The sequence below is a fragment of the Aulonocara stuartgranti genome (genome assembly GCF_965226115.1).
Source record: "Aulonocara stuartgranti genome assembly, chromosome: 7".
In the NCBI taxonomy this organism is placed as follows: Eukaryota; Metazoa; Chordata; class Actinopteri; order Cichliformes; family Cichlidae; genus Aulonocara; species Aulonocara stuartgranti.
The window spans coordinates 9,820,928-9,840,172 of NC_138945.1; the positions used below are offsets into that span (position 1 = coordinate 9,820,928).

The window sequence follows — 19,245 nt, forward strand, 5'->3', positions numbered from 1 at the left end:
GTAGCTCTTTTATTTTCTGTATTGTACAGTCTGACTTAGGGGTGGATTTGCTGGGATTGGTGACTGTGTTGCATGTTTTGAATAATCTTCTTCAGAGTAGACTTTTGGTGTAAGTTGATAGTGAATGAAGAAAACTATAAAAAGCTGCTGCGGTTTTAATTTTCCAAGAGAGGTAATGCACATAATGCAGAGACGAGCGCACGGGGGATATCCAAATTCTAGGAAGGCAGCCTGCTGCTGTACACAGGCGGATTCTTCTCAGTCAGAGTTCTTAACAACTTGAGTGTTTTCTCCAACCTCACAAAGAGTGCTGTTTCCATTCTGGGAAGTCTACTCATTGGTGTAGGTAGTTCTTCAAATTACCTATATATGAGCAGCTATATTAGCTTTGACTTAATATATGGTGTGTGTGTGTGTGTGTGTGTGTGTGTGTGTGTGTGTGTGTGTGTGTGTGTGTGTGTGTGTGTGTGTGTGTGTGTGTATAAATAGTATAAATAGTATACTTTCCTGTTTTAAAATTTATGATGGCTCAAACCTTACAAATTATAACTCATCGCCACTTGTGTGAACTACAAGGGTGTCATCTTTTTTCTTTTCAATCCATTAAGTACCACATTTTACACACTGAGCAAGAAAGGAAGTGAGCTCTTCATGGTGACCCCAGAAATGTTAATGTATCACTTTCTAGCATACACTTGACATTGCTCTACATTTTACAGTGCAGTATAAGAGTCCCGCCACAAGGAGACACTAAGGGATTTCAAGTCAACTGTTTCTGCTTCCAAAGCGGCGCCAACCGTCACCACCGATGATCGTACTTATATAACATAGACTGTGGATGCATGTTTGAGTTGATACATCACTTAAATCCACCACTGTTCAGGCATGACATTATAGGGGTTGAAAAAAATGCAGTCTTTTATTGTAGAAGTGCTGGACTCAACCTGGTGGTGGTGTGATTGTGATAGATAGATAGATAGGTGTGTGTGTGTGTGTGTGTGTGTGTGTGTGTGTTATTGGGAATGCAAGAACACCAAACAATCGCATTTTTGTTATATATTGCTTAACAAATATATCAGACCACCATGCACGAATTTCCAAATGTGCTATTTTAGAAAAAAATTGGAAAAAATAGTAAAGCATATTATTGTTTTTTTGTGAGAATGACATCTTACATTTGATTGAGCTACCTTCAAACTTTAAAGTAAACATTTCAATGTTACAATGAAATCCTATGCTGCTACTACCTATAAAAACAGAGGAAATATCTACCTATATCATCTGCCCGTTAGGTTTCTTTTTGATACACAACATTTTCATCCCTGGGTACTAACGTTTTTTGTTGTTGTTGACAGTTCTCAGGAGGGACCTACAAGAAATAAGGGGTCAGTTATGAAAACTTCACTGGACATGGAAAGCGCAGCGTATATAAGCTACTTATAGAACAACGTGATTTATGGGAGGTAGGGTAACGGGTGTCAAACAAAGGGCCCAGGGGACAGACGCGACCCACAAAAGGTCTAATTTGTCTCATTGGATGGCTCAGCATGTGACAACTACAGTGAAGTAATTAATAAATCTATGCTGCAAACCCAGGTTTGCTGATCTAAGTTCAAAGTCTTTTTAGAAAGACTATTTGGGCTGTTCTTCCATTTTGTAGAAACAATACTTTCTGTTGTGTGGCAACATTGTTTTTCACTTAGGAACAGCATTTTAAAAAAATCTTATGGTTCACGTGACACAGAGCTGTTTTTATTTACTTGTCTGGAACACTTGAGATGCAATCGAGCTATATTTAGCCCTTGATAAGATGTGCTTCATATCCCTTGTGCGTAGAAAACGGGAATCTCTCTTCAAGGGGAAAAGTGGGATTAGTAGGTGGGGTGGTCCTAATGGTAAAATTAGTAAATTCAATACAAATAAAGTAAGAAATGGTATATGAGATAGTAAGAGAAAAAGAACATGAGGACATAAACATGCAATTATTTTGCAAACTTGTTTCTGAAAAAATCAAATCAAATAAAAACAGCTTCTTCTTTTCTTAACCACCCATCCAAAGTTTTGTCTAACTAACTTAAAATGAAATGGAGAAAAGCCCAACTTTTGAGATAATAACATGAAATTTTGAGTTATAGACACAAATAAATAATGTATTTTTAAAAAGGTTTTTATCAATGGCGGAAGCAAGCTTTCATGTTTTTGATCTTAATTTATGAGTCAAAATAAAATGCATAAAAAGCAAAACAAAACAAAAAATAAATAAAGTGAAGTTCATGAAAAATAATACAGCTTTTAAATATTTTGCTTCCCTGGGAACTCACTAAACCCTTTATCTAGTCTTAAACCTAAAAGAAACGTTTCCATACCTTTTATTTTAATTTGTTTTCATGTATGTTTTACTTAAAGTCAGCTAGTCCCCGTAATGTGCGCTAATCCCCCAAATAATCCCTTAAAATCCAACGCAGTGTTTAATTGTGAAAAGCTGGAACAGGAAGTTGTAGATTTATGCTGGTTAGCGTAACAGCGGTTGCCGCCGGGGTCTACGGGACCGTCCCTCCCAGGAAGACAGAACCCGACACCGCCTCCTGCTCCTCCTGCCTCCGTCGTTGAGGGCCGTCCTGGAGAGCGGTCCGCCGTCTCTTCTTCGTATTGGACACTGTGTCATCACTCATTTTTATTCAGCGAGCTGGTTAGCAGGTATTAGCCACCCAAACCAAAGACTGTGTCAACATCTGGTTGCTTCTGCAAAGCTAAGCATAAACCGCTAATCTTTTTTTTCTTTTTCTTTCTTTTTTTTCTTTGTTTCAGCCTTCTCTGTCTAATTCAGTTGCTTGTTTTGGCTTTTAGCCAGAGAGTGTGTGAGGGACACATTTAGATTCAGACAACGTGACTGCATGCTACGAGCGACAAGAAATAACGGAAAGCAGGAGCAGCGAGAAAGCCTGAAAAGGACCGATTGTTGATTTCACCAAGATAAACAACTGGCACAACAAGGTGAGCCTCGGAAAACAACATTTGCATTCAGCTACATGATCACAGATTGATTAAACATTCATTTTGCTGTGGCATCATTCCCATCGAGTGTCAGATGCTGATGTCGGAGGCCATCGGCTATTTGCATTTCTCTGTGCCCGGCAGGAGATTCATTGTAGCTGCTGACCTGCCTGACAGTGTTTCATCTTTTGTTGTTGGTTTTTTGTTTGTTTGTTTGTTTGTTTGTTTGTTTGTTTTTACCGGCCTGATGGGAATCAGTTGAGTAAAACAATAGGCGTACACTTTGGCTGACTCAAGCTTTGATTTCCTTTGAGTTGAACTTTATTACAATACCAGGAGAAAAGTTGCAGTCAGATATGCTACATTATATCATGAAGATCATATTCAGGAAATACCCAGGGCAGGCAACCTTTTTTTTTTTTTTTTTTTTTTTTTTAATAACTGCACTCTGAATTTTCCAAGAAATACACTCAGGGTGTAGGCAACGCATGTTAGTATTGTTCAACATTTGCTCTACTTTATGATACACAATGACATTTAATAGAGTGACTTTCAGTACAGCTTGACATTCAAGCATCTTTTCCTCTATCTTCATCCTATCTTCCCTTTCTCTTTCCCTTCCCTTTATTTTCCTCCAGTCCACCTACATCTCCTCCTTCCCTACATGTCCACTCCACCTCCTCTTCTCCGTTTCTTTATGCACTTGACACCCCCTTTTGCCCTTGTCCACATTTCTCCACCTCCCCTTCTGTCCTCTCAACCCCTCATTCATCTCTATGGCTCTCTCTTTTCCCCTTCATTGATTTGCCCGGTGGCGTTGCTAAGAGACGACCGCAGTCGGAGCGCTGCGAAGGATAGAGTAGATGACAGACAGTTTTACCTGCTCAGAAAAGGAAGTGAAGATTGAAACAGGAGATTCTCTGTCAGATATCATGTGGCTTTGGTATGTAATAGTTGAAGCTGGTTGGTTGTGTAAGAAAGTTGCACCAGTAGTTTACAAAGAAACACGTGAGTTTGTGGAGGTTTTTTATTCAGTTTTATTTGAACATGACTGCAGTTAAGGATTATTGATTAATGTGCTTTTATGATTACCTTTTTATATGTTCAGTATATGAAACTGAGAAAATGGAAGGAAATGTCTGTAACTGATTGTCTGGAGTCTAAAATAAGCTTTTCAAATGTTTCATATTGTAGAGCTGAATCTGAAAATTTGACAGCTCTATTGCTTTGTTTTATAGTATAGTTTAAAAAAAAAAGTGTCCTGCAACTAGATTTGTCAAAAAAAATTGATACTCTGATACAAAAAAAATTGTATTGAATTAATAGTCATTTGTAAAAGTACCAACAGTGCCATCATTCAGACAACTATAATCAGTTGTCTAATAGACAAATTAGCTTTCTGTTAAAGTAAGAAAAGTTTAGCAGCAGCTAGACAGAAACAGTGGAAACGTGCACTACAGACTCTGTTTGATCAGCAGTGAAAACATGGAGCCAAATCACTAAAGCACTGCTCTACCTCAGACGTCTTAAATCATTGTTGTTACAAAGAAACCAAACACTGCCAGGTGTGAGTTTTTTTTATTTTCTTTGCTACCTACGAGAAACTTAAAATATTTGTCCTATTAGTTTTTAATTATATGATATAAATTTATATTATTTTTTGTATTGCTCTGGTGTTTTTCTTTTCTTTTTTAATGCCTCTTTATTGTTTGTAATTTCTTTTCCCTGTGGCATCAAAAATGGCATTGAGTAACGGGTATTTTCCTTGGTGTCAGTATTATGTTTGAAATTTCAGTATCATGACAACCCTACTTACAGGTGCAACTTACTAAGTTTTGACTTAATGCAATGTTGGCATAAAGCCATTCCGGGTCATGTTAAAATCTTAAGATGAAAATTTATATTATTCTGTCTTATTTTGGTATTTATTTATTTATTTTGCCCAACTTCTTATGTGGAAGTGTCTACAGGACTGGTAGTTTTAAACTTGAATAACCTGAATATACTGCTACTACTACTAATAATAATATGGATAATTATAGTAATAACAATTGATAGCAGTGAACAGAAATTTTCATTCACATTTCCAACATAAAAATATGTATAATAATAGATTTCAATCAGGGAAAAAAGCAGAAAGAAAAAAAAAAAACTCTTAACGCTGTTCTTTTTTTAGCAGCAAACACTGTGCCCATTGGAGCACAACAAGACTTTGTCTTCTAAGAACACATAGGGCTTAAGTATAAGCTGGGATGTAGCCTTTCAATCTGTGGTGAGAGGTGAAAAAGTTACAGGCTGGCCTCTTATTGTGTAACCAATTAACTGTTAAACAGAGGTGTCCGGAGATAGTCACTCAGAGCATTAAAACCTAATGCTAACAGTGGCATTGGTATCTGAACACTACACTACTACAGAGAAACATAAAACCTCAGCCACACCCTGCCGACACCACTTTTTTATTAACTTTTTTCCTATATTACGAGATAAATCTAAACCCCCCGCTTGCATCTTATATATTCTTTTAGGATACAATTTTTAAGCTTTTTTTGTTTTTGTTTTAAATTGGTGTTTTTAATAATGAATGTATGAGTTACCGCACACCATGTGGCTCCTGTGCATTGGGCATGATTGTTAAATTCCCATTTTTTTCCTTGTTTTAAAAGACATGTATGAAGTCTTTCATAATTTTAAACATTGAAGAAGTCTCTGCTTGTTAATGTAGAAACTAGGAATTCTAAAAGTTCTTAGAAACCCCTTTGTGGGGTAATTTACAGTAATTGGTAAAACAATAGTATTAAAAATACAAAACTTGCACATTCGGGCCACAGGAGTGTCCCAACACCCACTCACTCTTTTAATACTTTTCTCACTGTACAATGGGACTTTTCAGACGTTACCCAGTGTAACTCCAGCAGTGTTGCCAGCTGTTCACCATTCTGCTCTTCCTTGGTCCCCACACACAGTACTGCATAAATAAGAGAGGCAGAATTAGAAAATATTCACCAGCTGTGCCAGCCAGCATCTCCCTGGCACAGCCCTATGAAACCTTCACTCCACCTTTCCCGCTGCAGCTGAGCCACAACCTCATCCCATCACAACCTCGTACACAGTAACACATTACTTATAACATATAACATTATAGAAATACTTTTACATTAGCAGAATGAAGAACTGATTGGGGTAAAAATGGAACCAAACAAGGCAAGTAGTAATACGATGGCACCTATCCAAGATGGCGGCCAACTGAACGATGGCACCTATCCAAGATGGCGGCCAACCAAACCGGTTTGAGAACCGGTTTGACCGGTTTCGTGCGTGTGCGCATGCGCGTTCAGTAATTCGATGGCACTAGTCCAAGATGGCGGCCAACCAAACCGATTTGACCAGTTTCGTGTGTGTGCGCGCATGCGTGTTCAGGTGTTCTTACCCTCTGGGCGGGAACGACTCCTCCTAGTGGGATGTGCTAGGTTGTATGGGTATAAAAGCGATCCTTTCACATTCTAAGAGCATCACCGCCACGGTCTGAGGAGCACCGACACATCGCGCTAAGGATCCCCGACGCATCGACCTAGAGCACCGACACATTGCGCTAAGGATCCCCGACGCATCGACCTAGAGCACCGACACATTGCGCTAAGGATCCCCGACGCATCGACCTAGAGCACCGACACATTGCGCTAAGGATACCCGACGCATCGACCTAGAGCACCGACACATCGCGCTCGCTAAGGATCCCCGACGCATCGACCTATGGAGCTCGGAATGACACCCAGCCAGGACATCGCCCATGCCATAGGCACTCTAGGTATGTCTTCAGGAGTATGCAGTCGGGGTCCTCAACGTAAAAAGCAACGCTGTGGAAACGCCGCAGATGGAACTGTATTCAAGTTAGAATATCGAGGCGTCGAAGGGTATGTGTATGCCATTAAATATACCGAAGGGACAGTTGTGCTTAGTGTAGATTGTGGTGAGGGATTGTTTTGGGGGGAAGCCCAAGTCATGTCTACTAAAAACTGGAAGCTCTTCCGCACCGTAGTGTGTGCGGACCTGGACAATGTGGGTTTCCCAGAGCTGCTGTATGTTTCCCAGTGGAACAGTGCATCAGGCCCTGAGCTTTACAGGGTTGAGGCTGATCGTTTCAATCGCAACCCCGACGACTTTATTTTTCTCAGTGTATGTGATGACAGGGATAGTCTTATTGCTTCCAGAGGGCTTGAAAACTGGAGGTTAAATCCATACCCTCTAAACCTCGAAGAGCGCACAAGATGGTTTAAGGACTTGTTTTTTATACAGTGGTGCGACTGGAGAGGTTTGTCGCGTCTGTTTAGCCAGATTGATGACGCGATCAAGAAGGACAGACTCAACACTGCGTACGAGAGTATTAGAAAGCGCCTTGTTTTTGACGATCTGGCGAGTTGTCCGAAGACTGGTTTGCCTGGTACCCTGTGTAAACCTAAAATCATAAGACCTTCCGACAGCTAAACAATAAACTGGTAGGTTTAATGTGTGGGTGTGTGGGGTTGAGTGTGTATCTATGTGACAAATTAAGAGCTTGTGGTTTTCATTTTACAGAGAATGACACGCCCTCGTGGGACCTGTTGGAGTCACCATCAACAGAGCTGCTAATCCCGACCCTCCAGACTCCACCACCCTCACCACAATGCTCGCAGGACCCCCTCATATCAGACCTGTGGGATGAAACTGTAATCGACATCAAACTCGCAACTCTCCACCTGTTAATGTTGGCTTTGAATGAGTTTATACAAGAGACATGTTACGGATGCCAAACAGGCCACCCCAGTCAGGTGCAACACAGCTGCTTGCAGGAATTGTCTGAGTATTTCTTCGACACCTACTATGATGATGTGATGATAAGGCTCCAGACTGAGCGATTCATCCCTGCCATCCGGCTGTTTGTACGCTCATCCACTGCAGATGGGTCTGGAACACAAATCCGCAGAGTTGCAGAACACATCATGTGTGAACTGAGATCAGAGCGATATATAGTATGCGCCATTAATGACAACATTGGGCACCTGCTAGATGCAAGTACTTGCGCCCGCCGTGTTAAACCAGCCATGCTCCGCATGATTGGAAACTACTGGGCTGGGTTACATCTGGTTTAATGTGGGGTGTCCAAGTATCCATTGTCTGTGATTGTGTCTTTGTGAAAATTAAATAAAAAGACTTGTTAACATCAACATCATAGTCATTTGTGGTTTGTAAATCATGGAAAGCACATTGCATAAAATATATCACGATCCAGCCCATCCTGCGGGGTTAGCCAGTTTAAATAAGCTACGTATAGCGGCAGGGGAGGCATCAGGTGTAACACCTCCACTATCTCAGGTCAAACATTATTTAGAACAAGACGACACCTACACACTCCATAAACCTGCGAGGATCCATTTCCCCAGAAATAGAGTATTGGTGACAGGGGTCGACAAACAGTTTCAAGCCGATCTGGTTGACATGTGTGAATATGTGACAGATAATGATAATGTGAGATATCTGCTAACATGTATAGATGTATTCTCAAAATACGCATGGGTTAGATGCCTAACAAACAAGACAGGGTCTGTTGTATCAGCTGCTTTTGAAGATATACTTAGTGAGGGTAGGATCCCTGTGAAACTACAAACAGATGAAGGCAAAGAGTTTTATAATGCAACCTTTAAACAGCTAATGAAGCGATATAATATCAAGCATTTCTCAACAGCTAGCGAGGTTAAATGCAGTATTGTCGAGAGATTCAATCGTAGCTTCAAGGGTAGAATGTGGAAGTACTTAACATCAGCCAACTCCCGGAGATATGTAGATATCATACCAGATCTCACACAAGCATATAACAATGCTTATCACAGATCTATCCAAATGGCTCCGGCAGAGGTGAATAAGGATAATGAGAAGTCGGTCTTCAACGCGCTGTACAAAACGAGGCCTCAGAGGGAACTGCGCTTTAAATTTAATATCGGTGACACTGTACGAATATCAAAACTGAGAGGAAAGTTTCGAAAAGGATACGAGCAGACCTACACCGATGAGATTTTCACAGTCAAGGAACGTATAGGGAGACTGCCCCCAGTGTACAGACTAGTGGATCTAGCAGGAGAGGTATTGAAAGGTTCATTTTATGAGCCTGAGATACAACGTGTGGTTGTTGATGAAAACAAAACATTTAAAATTGAAAACATATTGGCTAGAAAAAAAGTGGGTCGGAAAAAGCAGGTGCTAGTGAAATGGCTAGGATGGCCCAACAGCTTTAATTCGTGGATTCCAGAAAAAGACATCGTTGAGGCGTAATTAACTCAGATGACGCAGCTCTACACACATTCATTCAACACTGAGCATAGACTGAGAAAGCATGAATAAAAAGAACAACAATGCAGGCTTCTATGTAAGCCTCTTCTCGAATGCTTCATCACATGTTTACCCAGGTAATAAGATATCTAATTTTAGAACAAAGCTAGCAAAACCTATTGTTTTGGATCAGCCATATGAGGTCGCTGTTATAGAGATACAGTACCCACGCATATGGCGGACTTTTCCACAATCAGATTCGGAAGTGGAAATTCATGACCCCGTCAAAGATGGAACCATAGCCATAACCATGATCGAACTGTCTGTGGGCCATTATGCATCTGTGGAACAGATAATAAAAGAATTTAATTTTAAATGTCAACAGCACCAAGCCACTGGAGACATTAAAATGCAGTACAACGCCGTTAGTAACCATGCCTGTGTTATGGGGCCTAGGGGGACTATTCTCACATTTAGAGGGAGACTGGCGGAAATCCTAGGATTCAAAACAGGAGAACCGTTTGCACTTCATTATAAAAACACATATGCCCCGCACCCCGCAGACATATACGGGGGAAAATATAACATCTTTATTTATGCAGATATCGTTGATTACCAGCTTGTGGGTGACGCCCACGCGAGGCTATTAAGAGCTATAAATATTACAGACGATGACCGCCGGTTGCCTATTCTACAATTTGACAGCCCACACTACACACCTGTGTCAAAGACATTAATCGACGACATAGAAATTGATTTGAAAGACGATCGAAATCAACACATACCCTTTTTATACGGCAAAGTGTTTGTCAAGTTACACTTCCGACCGATAACACAGCATTTTTGAAAAAAAAGGATGGCCGTCTACAACTCTGATGACTCAAAATATGTAAAATACTACTTATCACAGGCTGGTGGAGAGCTCGGAGGGTATGTTGGGACCAGTACACAATATGGGACAGGTCTGGGTGGGTTGTTCCGTAGCTTGTTTAGATTTGCAGTACCGCTGTTTAAAAAAGGAGTCAGCATAGTCAAACCACACCTAAAAACAGCCGCATCGGGCATAGTGTCTGATGTCATAACCAACATAACCAGACCCTCAACCACTAAGCAGGACGGTAACGGCTTGTATGTGTATACGCCCAAACCATCTAAGACCCCACCCCCAGGGCAGCCGTTGTCTAAAAAGCGTAAAACCACAAAACCTAGCAGGAGAGCCACCAAACGGACACCGTCACGCAGAGTGAAGAGACCCAGAACCACTCGTTCAAAAACTGCAGCGCTTGACATATTCTAAATGGCACTGTTACACAGTCATTCTGGAGAATGTGTAAAAACAGAGCTCGATCTTTTTACTGTCCCATACACACAGACTAGCATTGAGAAAAGTACATTTATTGAAATCCCACCTGTATCTGCAATCACTGATGGAGGGCCGATCGAGTTTTACATCTCATCGTCGGGTGAAGATTACCTGGATCTAAATGACTCATATATCTACACACGGGTGAGAATCACAAACGCTGATGGCTCAAACCTGGCTAGGGACGCTAATGTAGGATTTATTAATTATCCTGGATGCAGCATATTTAGTCAAGTCGATATTAATTTGGGAGACCGGCTCATTAGTCAATCATCCAATACATATCCATACAGAGGTGTGATAGAATGTCTTATCAATTATAATAAGGACACTTTAGACACACAGTTCAGCACCGGGTTATTCTGTAAGGATACAGCATCACACATGAATGACACATCTATAGAAGGAGAGAACCAGGGTCTGATGACCAGAGGTGGCTACACAGCAAATAGTAGTATTGTTGAATTGATTGCACCAGTACATGCAGACCTGTTTTTTCAAGAAAAACTGTTACTTAATGGAATCGACCTGTCGCTGAAATTTGTGCGCTCTAAAGACGAATTTGCTCTCATGACAGCGGATGCCAATGCATACAGAGTTAAAATTGTCTCAGCCAGTCTCTTTGTCAAGAAAGTTAGTGTATCACCTAGCGTCAGACTTGCTGTGTGCAAGTCTGACGCTAGGTGATACACTAACTTTCTTGACAAAGAGACTGGCTGAGACAATTTTAACTCTGTATGCATTGGCATCCGCTGTCATGAGAGCAAATTCGTCTTTAGAGCGCACAAATTTCAGCGACAGGTCGATTCCATTAAGTAACAGTTTTTCTTGAAAAAACAGGTCTGCATGTACTGGTGCAATCAATTCAACAATACTACTATTTGCTGTGTAGCCACCTCTGGTCATCAGACCCTGGTTCTCTCCTTCTATAGATGTGTCATTCATGTGTGATGCTGTATCCTTACAGAATAACCCGGTGCTGAACTGTGTGTCTAAAGTGTCCTTATTATAATTGATAAGACATTCTATCACACCTCTGTATGGATATGTATTGGATGATTGACTAATGAGCCGGTCTCCCAAATTAATATCGACTTGACTAAATATGCTGCATCCAGGATAATTAATAAATCCTACATTAGCGTCCCTAGCCAGGTTTGAGCCATCAGCGTTTGTGATTCTCACCCGTGTGTAGATATATGAGTCATTTAGATCCAGGTAATCTTCACCCGACGATGAGATGTAAAACTCGATCGGCCCTCCATCAGTGATTGCAGATACAGGTGGGATTTCAATAAATGTACTTTTCTCAATGCTAGTCTGTGTGTATGGGACAGTAAAAAGATCGAGCTCTGTTTTTACACATTCTCCAGAATGACTGTGTAACAGTGCCATTTAGAATATGTCAAGCGCTGCAGTTTTTGAACGAGTGGTTCTGGGTCTCTTCACTCTGCGTGACGGTGTCCGTTTGGTGGCTCTCCTGCTAGGTTTTGTGGTTTTACGCTTTTTAGACAACGGCTGCCCTGGGGGTGGGGTCTTAGATGGTTTGGGCGTATACACATACAAGCCGTTACCGTCCTGCTTAGTGGTTGAGGGTCTGGTTATGTTGGTTATGACATCAGACACTATGCCCGATGCGGCTGTTTTTAGGTGTGGTTTGACTATGCTGACTCCTTTTTTAAACAGCGGTACTGCAAATCTAAACAAGCTACGGAACAACCCACCCAGACCTGTCCCATATTGTGTACTGGTCCCAACATACCCTCCGAGCTCTCCACCAGCCTGTGATAAGTAGTATTTTACATATTTTGAGTCATCAGAGTTGTAGACGGCCATCCTTTTTTTTCAAAAATGCTGTGTTATCGGTCGGAAGTGTAACTTGACAAACACTTTGCCGTATAAAAAGGGTATGTGTTGATTTCGATCGTCTTTCAAATCAATTTCTATGTCGTCGATTAATGTCTTTGACACAGGTGTGTAGTGTGGGCTGTCAAATTGTAGAATAGGCAACCGGCGGTCATCGTCTGTAATATTTATAGCTCTTAATAGCCTCGCGTGGGCGTCACCCACAAGCTGGTAATCAACGATATCTGCATAAATAAAGATGTTATATTTTCCCCCGTATATGTCTGCGGGGTGCGGGGCATATGTGTTTTTATAATGAAGTGCAAACGGTTCTCCTGTTTTGAATCCTAGGATTTCCGCCAGTCTCCCTCTAAATGTGAGAATAGTCCCCCTAGGCCCCATAACACAGGCATGGTTACTAACGGCGTTGTACTGCATTTTAATGTCTCCAGTGGCTTGGTGCTGTTGACATTTAAAATTAAATTCTTTTATTATCTGTTCCACAGATGCATAATGGCCCACAGACAGTTCGATCATGGTTATGGCTATGGTTCCATCTTTGACGGGGTCATGAATTTCCACTTCCGAATCTGATTGTGGAAAAGTCCGCCATATGCGTGGGTACTGTATCTCTATAACAGCGACCTCATATGGCTGATCCAAAACAATAGGTTTTGCTAGCTTTGTTCTAAAATTAGATATCTTATTACCTGGGTAAACATGTGATGAAGCATTCGAGAAGAGGCTTACATAGAAGCCTGCATTGTTGTTCTTTTTATTCATGCTTTCTCAGTCTATGCTCAGTGTTGAATGAATGTGTGTAGAGCTGCGTCATCTGAGTTAATTACGCCTCAACGATGTCTTTTTCTGGAATCCACGAATTAAAGCTGTTGGGCCATCCTAGCCATTTCACTAGCACCTGCTTTTTCCGACCCACTTTTTTTCTAGCCAATATGTTTTCAATTTTAAATGTTTTGTTTTCATCAACAACCACACGTTGTATCTCAGGCTCATAAAATGAACCTTTCAATACCTCTCCTGCTAGATCCACTAGTCTGTACACTGGGGGCAGTCTCCCTATACGTTCCTTGACTGTGAAAATCTCATCGGTGTAGGTCTGCTCGTATCCTTTTCGAAACTTTCCTCTCAGTTTTGATATTCGTACAGTGTCACCGATATTAAATTTAAAGCGCAGTTCCCTCTGAGGCCTCGTTTTGTACAGCGCGTTGAAGACCGACTTCTCATTATCCTTATTCACCTCTGCCGGAGCCATTTGGATAGATCTGTGATAAGCATTGTTATATGCTTGTGTGAGATCTGGTATGATATCTACATATCTCCGGGAGTTGGCTGATGTTAAGTACTTCCACATTCTACCCTTGAAGCTACGATTGAATCTCTCGACAATACTGCATTTAACCTCGCTAGCTGTTGAGAAATGCTTGATATTATATCGCTTCATTAGCTGTTTAAAGGTTGCATTATAAAACTCTTTGCCTTCATCTGTTTGTAGTTTCACAGGGATCCTACCCTCACTAAGTATATCTTCAAAAGCAGCTGATACAACAGACCCTGTCTTGTTTGTTAGGCATCTAACCCATGCGTATTTTGAGAATACATCTATACATGTTAGCAGATATCTCACATTATCATTATCTGTCACATATTCACACATGTCAACCAGATCGGCTTGAAACTGTTTGTCGACCCCTGTCACCAATACTCTATTTCTGGGGAAATGGATCCTCGCAGGTTTATGGAGTGTGTAGGTGTCGTCTTGTTCTAAATAATGTTTGACCTGAGATAGTGGAGGTGTTACACCTGATGCCTCCCCTGCCGCTATACGTAGCTTATTTAAACTGGCTAACCCCGCAGGATGGGCTGGATCGTGATATATTTTATGCAATGTGCTTTCCATGATTTACAAACCACAAATGACTATGATGTTGATGTTAACAAGTCTTTTTATTTAATTTTCACAAAGACACAATCACAGACAATGGATACTTGGACACCCCACATTAAACCAGATGTAACCCAGCCCAGTAGTTTCCAATCATGCGGAGCATGGCTGGTTTAACACGGCGGGCGCAAGTACTTGCATCTAGCAGGTGCCCAATGTTGTCATTAATGGCGCATACTATATATCGCTCTGATCTCAGTTCACACATGATGTGTTCTGCAACTCTGCGGATTTGTGTTCCAGACCCATCTGCAGTGGATGAGCGTACAAACAGCCGGATGGCAGGGATGAATCGCTCAGTCTGGAGCCTTATCATCACATCATCATAGTAGGTGTCGAAGAAATACTCAGACAATTCCTGCAAGCAGCTGTGTTGCACCTGACTGGGGTGGCCTGTTTGGCATCCGTAACATGTCTCTTGTATAAACTCATTCAAAGCCAACATTAACAGGTGGAGAGTTGCGAGTTTGATGTCGATTACAGTTTCATCCCACAGGTCTGATATGAGGGGGTCCTGCGAGCATTGTGGTGAGGGTGGTGGAGTCTGGAGGGTCGGGATTAGCAGCTCTGTTGATGGTGACTCCAACAGGTCCCACGAGGGCGTGTCATTCTCTGTAAAATGAAAACCACAAGCTCTTAATTTGTCACATAGATACACACTCAACCCCACACACCCACACATTAAACCTACCAGTTTATTGTTTAGCTGTCGGAAGGTCTTATGATTTTAGGTTTACACAGGGTACCAGGCAAACCAGTCTTCGGACAACTCGCCAGATCGTCAAAAACAAGGCGCTTTCTAATACTCTCGTACGCAGTGTTGAGTCTGTCCTTCTTGATCGCGTCATCAATCTGGCTAAACAGACGCGACAAACCTCTCCAGTCGCACCACTGTATAAAAAACAAGTCCTTAAACCATCTTGTGCGCTCTTCGAGGTTTAGAGGGTATGGATTTAACCTCCAGTTTTCAAGCCCTCTGGAAGCAATAAGACTATCCCTGTCATCACATACACTGAGAAAAATAAAGTCGTCGGGGTTGCGATTGAAACGATCAGCCTCAACCCTGTAAAGCTCAGGGCCTGATGCACTGTTCCACTGGGAAACATACAGCAGCTCTGGGAAACCCACATTGTCCAGGTCCGCACACACTACGGTGCGGAAGAGCTTCCAGTTTTTAGTAGACATGACTTGGGCTTCCCCCCAAAACAATCCCTCACCACAATCTACACTAAGCACAACTGTCCCTTCGGTATATTTAATGGCATACACATACCCTTCGACGCCTCGATATTCTAACTTGAATACAGTTCCATCTGCGGCGTTTCCACAGCGTTGCTTTTTACGTTGAGGACCCCGACTGCATACTCCTGAAGACATACCTAGAGTGCCTATGGCATGGGCGATGTCCTGGCTGGGTGTCATTCCGAGCTCCATAGGTCGATGCGTCGGGGATCCTTAGCGAGCGCGATGTGTCGGTGCTCTAGGTCGATGCGTCGGGTATCCTTAGCGCAATGTGTCGGTGCTCTAGGTCGATGCGTCGGGGATCCTTAGCGCAATGTGTCGGTGCTCTAGGTCGATGCGTCGGGGATCCTTAGCGCAATGTGTCGGTGCTCTAGGTCGATGCGTCGGGGATCCTTAGCGCGATGTGTCGGTGCTCCTCAGACCGTGGCGGTGATGCTCTTAGAATGTGAAAGGATCGCTTTTATACCCATACAACCTAGCACATCCCACTAGGAGGAGTCGTTCCCGCCCAGAGGGTAAGAACACCTGAACACGCATGCGCGCACACACACGAAACTGGTCAAATCGGTTTGGTTGGCCGCCATCTTGGACTAGTGCCATCGAATTACTGAACGCGCATGCGCACACGCACGAAACCGGTCAAACCGGTTCTCAAACCGGTTTGGTTGGCCGCCATCTTGGATAGGTGCCATCGTTCAGTTGGCCGCCATCTTGGATAGGTGCCATCGTATTACTACTAAGGCAAAATAAAGCCCAGGGCAAAAAAAAAAAAAATGGCATTAGTTAGCTCTCAACTGCATGAAGTGTACACACACAATAACAAATATCAAAAAGAACTAAAAGAAGTTTACTGGACAGTATCCTTGGCCACACACCAGTGAATACCAGTAACTGGGCACAGTAGAGTCTGAGGTCGTTTGGAGGGTCATTGGACACTAATAGAAACCATATGTTAAAAATGTTTGACATGTGTAATTTTATATTGTATTTCTTCAAAGGCACACAAAAAGTATAAAAACATGTAGTTCACTTTGGATGTCTTAATTAAACTTTTAATTTTTTGTATCATTTAGTAACAGTGATGTTGAATTTCACTGACTTTTGAGTCTAACAGTATTGCAGTGTTTGTAGCTGAGTAACCAGTAAAAAGGTTTTCCTTTCTATCTGTTGCCTCAGATTCTTTGAAAGCTTGCAGAAGTTTAAAGTGCTATCATTGGCTGTGCAGTTTAAAAAAAGCTTACAGAACTGTATCAATCAGCAAAATAGCTACACAAAAAAACAAGACCTAAACAACCGATGTACATAGCAGACTTATAAATATTTAGTTATATTTAATATTTAAAGATTTTTTATATGCAAGCACAGTAAATGTATCCCTAGAATTGGGATAAGTCCATATACTATGAAAACACGGTACTTGGTAATTGCATTTTTGCATTTGAGGCACATTTTTCATCTGTCATGTGGTGCAACAGACTAGCAGACTTTGTATTTTAAAATGATTTACTTCAAATGAAAGCTGTGAGTAGTTCTTTTAATCTTTAGTTCTGTACATGCTACAATACTTTATCTACACAAAGCCTATCATGCAGTTAATACAACCTTTGACAAGTGAATAAAATAACCACTATTACAATGCAAAGCTTTTAATGTGTCAGTGGTAATAAAATTTGAAAGGGTCTACATGTAAACATGTCACACCACAAAACATGAAAAAGCCCCAGTGACCTTGGAGATCCAACAAAGTGCCACGTAATGAAAATAATTGTTACTTAAAACCTTCTTGATATGTCACTTGTTACTTTACCATTTGCAGTGTTTCATCACAACCTATCCAGAGAAAATGTATTCAGTCAGAGCAAACACTGGTTTGTTGTTATGAAGCGCCTTGAGGCGACTTTTGTTGTGATTTGGCGCTATATAAATAAAATTGAATTGAATTGAATTGTTATTATGTACAGACTTTAGAACCAGAGTAATGGAGTGCACCATACAAAAAAGGCTTCACTAATGGTCAAGTTATAGTAGTAGTTATGCCAAGTTATTGGACTAGTTACTACTAGTTAATGCAGTCACAGACTGTTTACAAATGAGATCAAGTCTGCAGCGCTTCCAAACTAAGTAAAGATACAAGTGCAGTTTTTACCCAAGGATCATGAGATCTGTACACTTAAGCTGGTAAACTTAAGTGTACAGCAAGGAAGTTGCTAATAGGATTGTTACCTTTAAACCATGTGTTAACACACACACTTGCCCTCTCTCCCTCCTCATCACTACATTCTCAGAATAACAAGAACAGATTTGAAATGTAAATCCCTTCTGCTGAATGCCATCTCAGGGTCTGTGACCAGCCAGCCACATCAGCACCGACAGTGTCATTGCTAAAAGTACTGTTAATGTGTTAAGTACATAATAAAAGGGATTCACTTACAAACAATAGTTGATGGATTTATCCATCCATCCATTCGCTTCCGCTTGTCCTTTTCAGGGTCGCGGGGGGTGCTGAAGCCTATCCCAGCTGTCATAGGGCGAGAGGCGGGGTACACCCTGGACAGGTCGCCAGTCTGTCGCAGGGCCAACACACAGGGACAGACAACCATTCGCACTCACATTAATTGGCACATTCACACCTAGTAACAATTTGGATTATCCAATTAACCTATCCCCACAAGCTGCATGTCTTTGGACGGTGGGAGGAAGCCGGAGTACCCGGATGGATTTATAGTAAGATTTTTTTAAGTTTTGTTTTTTATTACCCGTCAGGCATAAAAGGCTGATGGGGTATTGTTGTCAGGGCTGGCGGGCCACGTGGGCACCCATGTTTATGAATGTGAGGAGACATAGGAGGAGAAGTAGGAGCTTCAAATTGATACCATGAGTGCATCTACTAAAAATCTTAGATGAGTTCAGAGGACGTTTTCTGAAAACTTTGTGAATGTGATAACTTGAGGACAAGACGAGGTAAGATTTTGAAATTGATACTATAGGTGTCTCTACTAGGGAGCTAAGAGGTAGTTCTGATGGTTGCCGGTATTTTTAATAGTATTATTTTATAGTTTTTAGTTGTGCGTTATGACCAAAAATTTGGGTAACTGTATTTTTTTTAACTTTTTTTTTTCAAAACACAGTATAGTATTTTATTAGTGTTTAGACTTGATTATGAATTTTTCACAAGTGGCACTTTTTTTTAGGTTTTCAATGGCTTTCTCTTCCATCAGGAGTGTATAGAAAAGGAAAATAAAATACTCATAAGCTCTACTAACCTAAAGTAATTCAATTCAATTCAATTTTATTTATATAGCGCCAAATCACAACATAAGTCGCCTCAAGGCGCTTCATAGATACAGAGAAAAACACAACAATCATATGACCCCCTATGAGCAAGCACTTTGGCAACAGTGGGAAGGAAAAACTCCCTTTTAACAGGAAGAAACCTCCGGCAGAACCAGGCTCAGGAAGGGGCGGCCATCTACTGCGACCGGTTGGGGTGAGAGAAGGAAGACAGGATAAAAGACATGCTGTGGAAGAGAGACAGAGG

General features: G+C 41.5%; 2 protein-coding genes and 1 long non-coding RNA gene across 5 annotated transcripts in view; 2 read left to right on the plus strand and 1 right to left on the minus strand.

Annotated features, from left to right (window-relative positions):
- The first annotated feature begins 2,520 nt into the window (after positions 1-2,520).
- Positions 2,521-19,245, plus strand: part of LOC309710991 — a 54,719-nt gene continuing 37,994 nt past the window's right edge. Inside the window, exons 1-2 of the long non-coding RNA XR_014277846.1 lie at positions 2,521-2,697; positions 2,809-2,994. This is a non-coding gene — a long non-coding RNA (uncharacterized lncRNA). The remainder of the gene's footprint in view (positions 2,698-2,808; positions 2,995-19,245) is intronic.
- LOC309710848 (uncharacterized protein) lies at positions 6,255-8,120 on the plus strand (the record flags this gene model as incomplete). 2 transcript variants are annotated; one of them, XR_014277811.1, is made up of 2 exons in its annotated part: positions 6,255-7,487; positions 7,567-7,627. XR_014277811.1 is itself a non-coding variant. In XM_082540669.1 (2 exons), exons 1-2 carry the CDS (start codon positions 6,745-6,747, stop codon positions 8,118-8,120), a joined length of 609 nt encoding a protein of 202 aa, XP_082396795.1. In that variant the 5' UTR covers positions 6,255-6,744. The 2 variants fall into 2 exon arrangements, 1 of the variants encoding a protein (XP_082396795.1); XM_082540669.1 differs by having other exon boundaries at positions 6,255-6,799; positions 7,567-8,120.
- Positions 14,524-16,279, minus strand: LOC309710668 (uncharacterized protein; the record flags this gene model as incomplete). Of its 2 annotated transcripts, none has more annotated exons than XM_082540341.1 (2): positions 15,845-16,261; positions 14,524-15,077 (listed from the first exon to the last, which is right to left on the minus strand). In XM_082540341.1, exons 1-2 carry the CDS (start codon positions 15,897-15,899, stop codon positions 14,524-14,526), a joined length of 609 nt encoding a protein of 202 aa, XP_082396467.1. In that variant the 5' UTR covers positions 15,900-16,261. The 2 variants fall into 2 exon arrangements, 1 of the variants encoding a protein (XP_082396467.1); XR_014277774.1 differs by having other exon boundaries at positions 15,017-15,077; positions 15,157-16,279.